Raw genomic sequence first — 559 nt, 5'->3', positions numbered from 1 at the left:
ATTGTGGACATAAAGACCACCCTTAATTCTCCCACCTGCACCCTCATTATTTGAAGAAGGTTCCCACCTGATGTGCTGTGGCATTTGCAGGAATTGGCTGACTAGAGACATTGTCCCAAATAAGGAAGAAATTTCCTCTGCCTGACACATTCAGCATCTAAAAGTCAAGAGAGACAGAACTAAATGATGTTTGCTGATCAGCCAGAAAGTCAATCCAGGAACACAGGACATACCTCCTCAGTTTACTATTTCCTCTCTATTATAATTTAATTTTTTAAACACGCTATTATCTAGAAAGCACTGAAGAACACAGTGTCAATGCCTAATGAAAACTTTTCTTGGAATAATACACGTGTCTGTCTTCCTAATTATCCATGCCCCTCTTCTTAGAACATGAAAGGTAAAGTCTGCCAGTGAACATCCCATGCTCAGCCCTCTCTCCCAGGGGTGGCCAGGAAAGCAGAAGCAGCCATGTGACACACCACAGTCTTCCAAAGGCTTATTCAGTCTCTGCCTTTCTTCCAACACATTCCCTGTTGGCCACATTCCGCTTTTGCTA

General features: G+C 42.9%; 1 protein-coding gene across 1 annotated transcript in view; it reads right to left on the bottom strand.

Annotated features, from left to right (window-relative positions):
- The window catches only part of LOC103606641 (fibrocystin-like), a gene marked incomplete at its 3' end in the record, with an annotated part of 92,141 nt that overhangs the window by 53,620 nt on the left and 37,962 nt on the right, over positions 1-559 (bottom strand). Inside the window, exon 16 of the mRNA XM_008591208.1 lies at positions 48-157. Coding sequence (XP_008589430.1) covers positions 48-157 — 110 coding nt within the window. The remainder of the gene's footprint in view (positions 1-47; positions 158-559) is intronic.

Source organism: Galeopterus variegatus, unplaced genomic scaffold (assembly GCF_000696425.1).
Source record: "Galeopterus variegatus unplaced genomic scaffold, G_variegatus-3.0.2 Scaffold6760, whole genome shotgun sequence".
In the NCBI taxonomy this organism is placed as follows: Eukaryota; Metazoa; Chordata; class Mammalia; order Dermoptera; family Cynocephalidae; genus Galeopterus; species Galeopterus variegatus.
The sequence above is the reverse complement of the archived record's forward strand: the minus strand, read 5'-3'. Positions and strand labels throughout refer to the sequence as shown.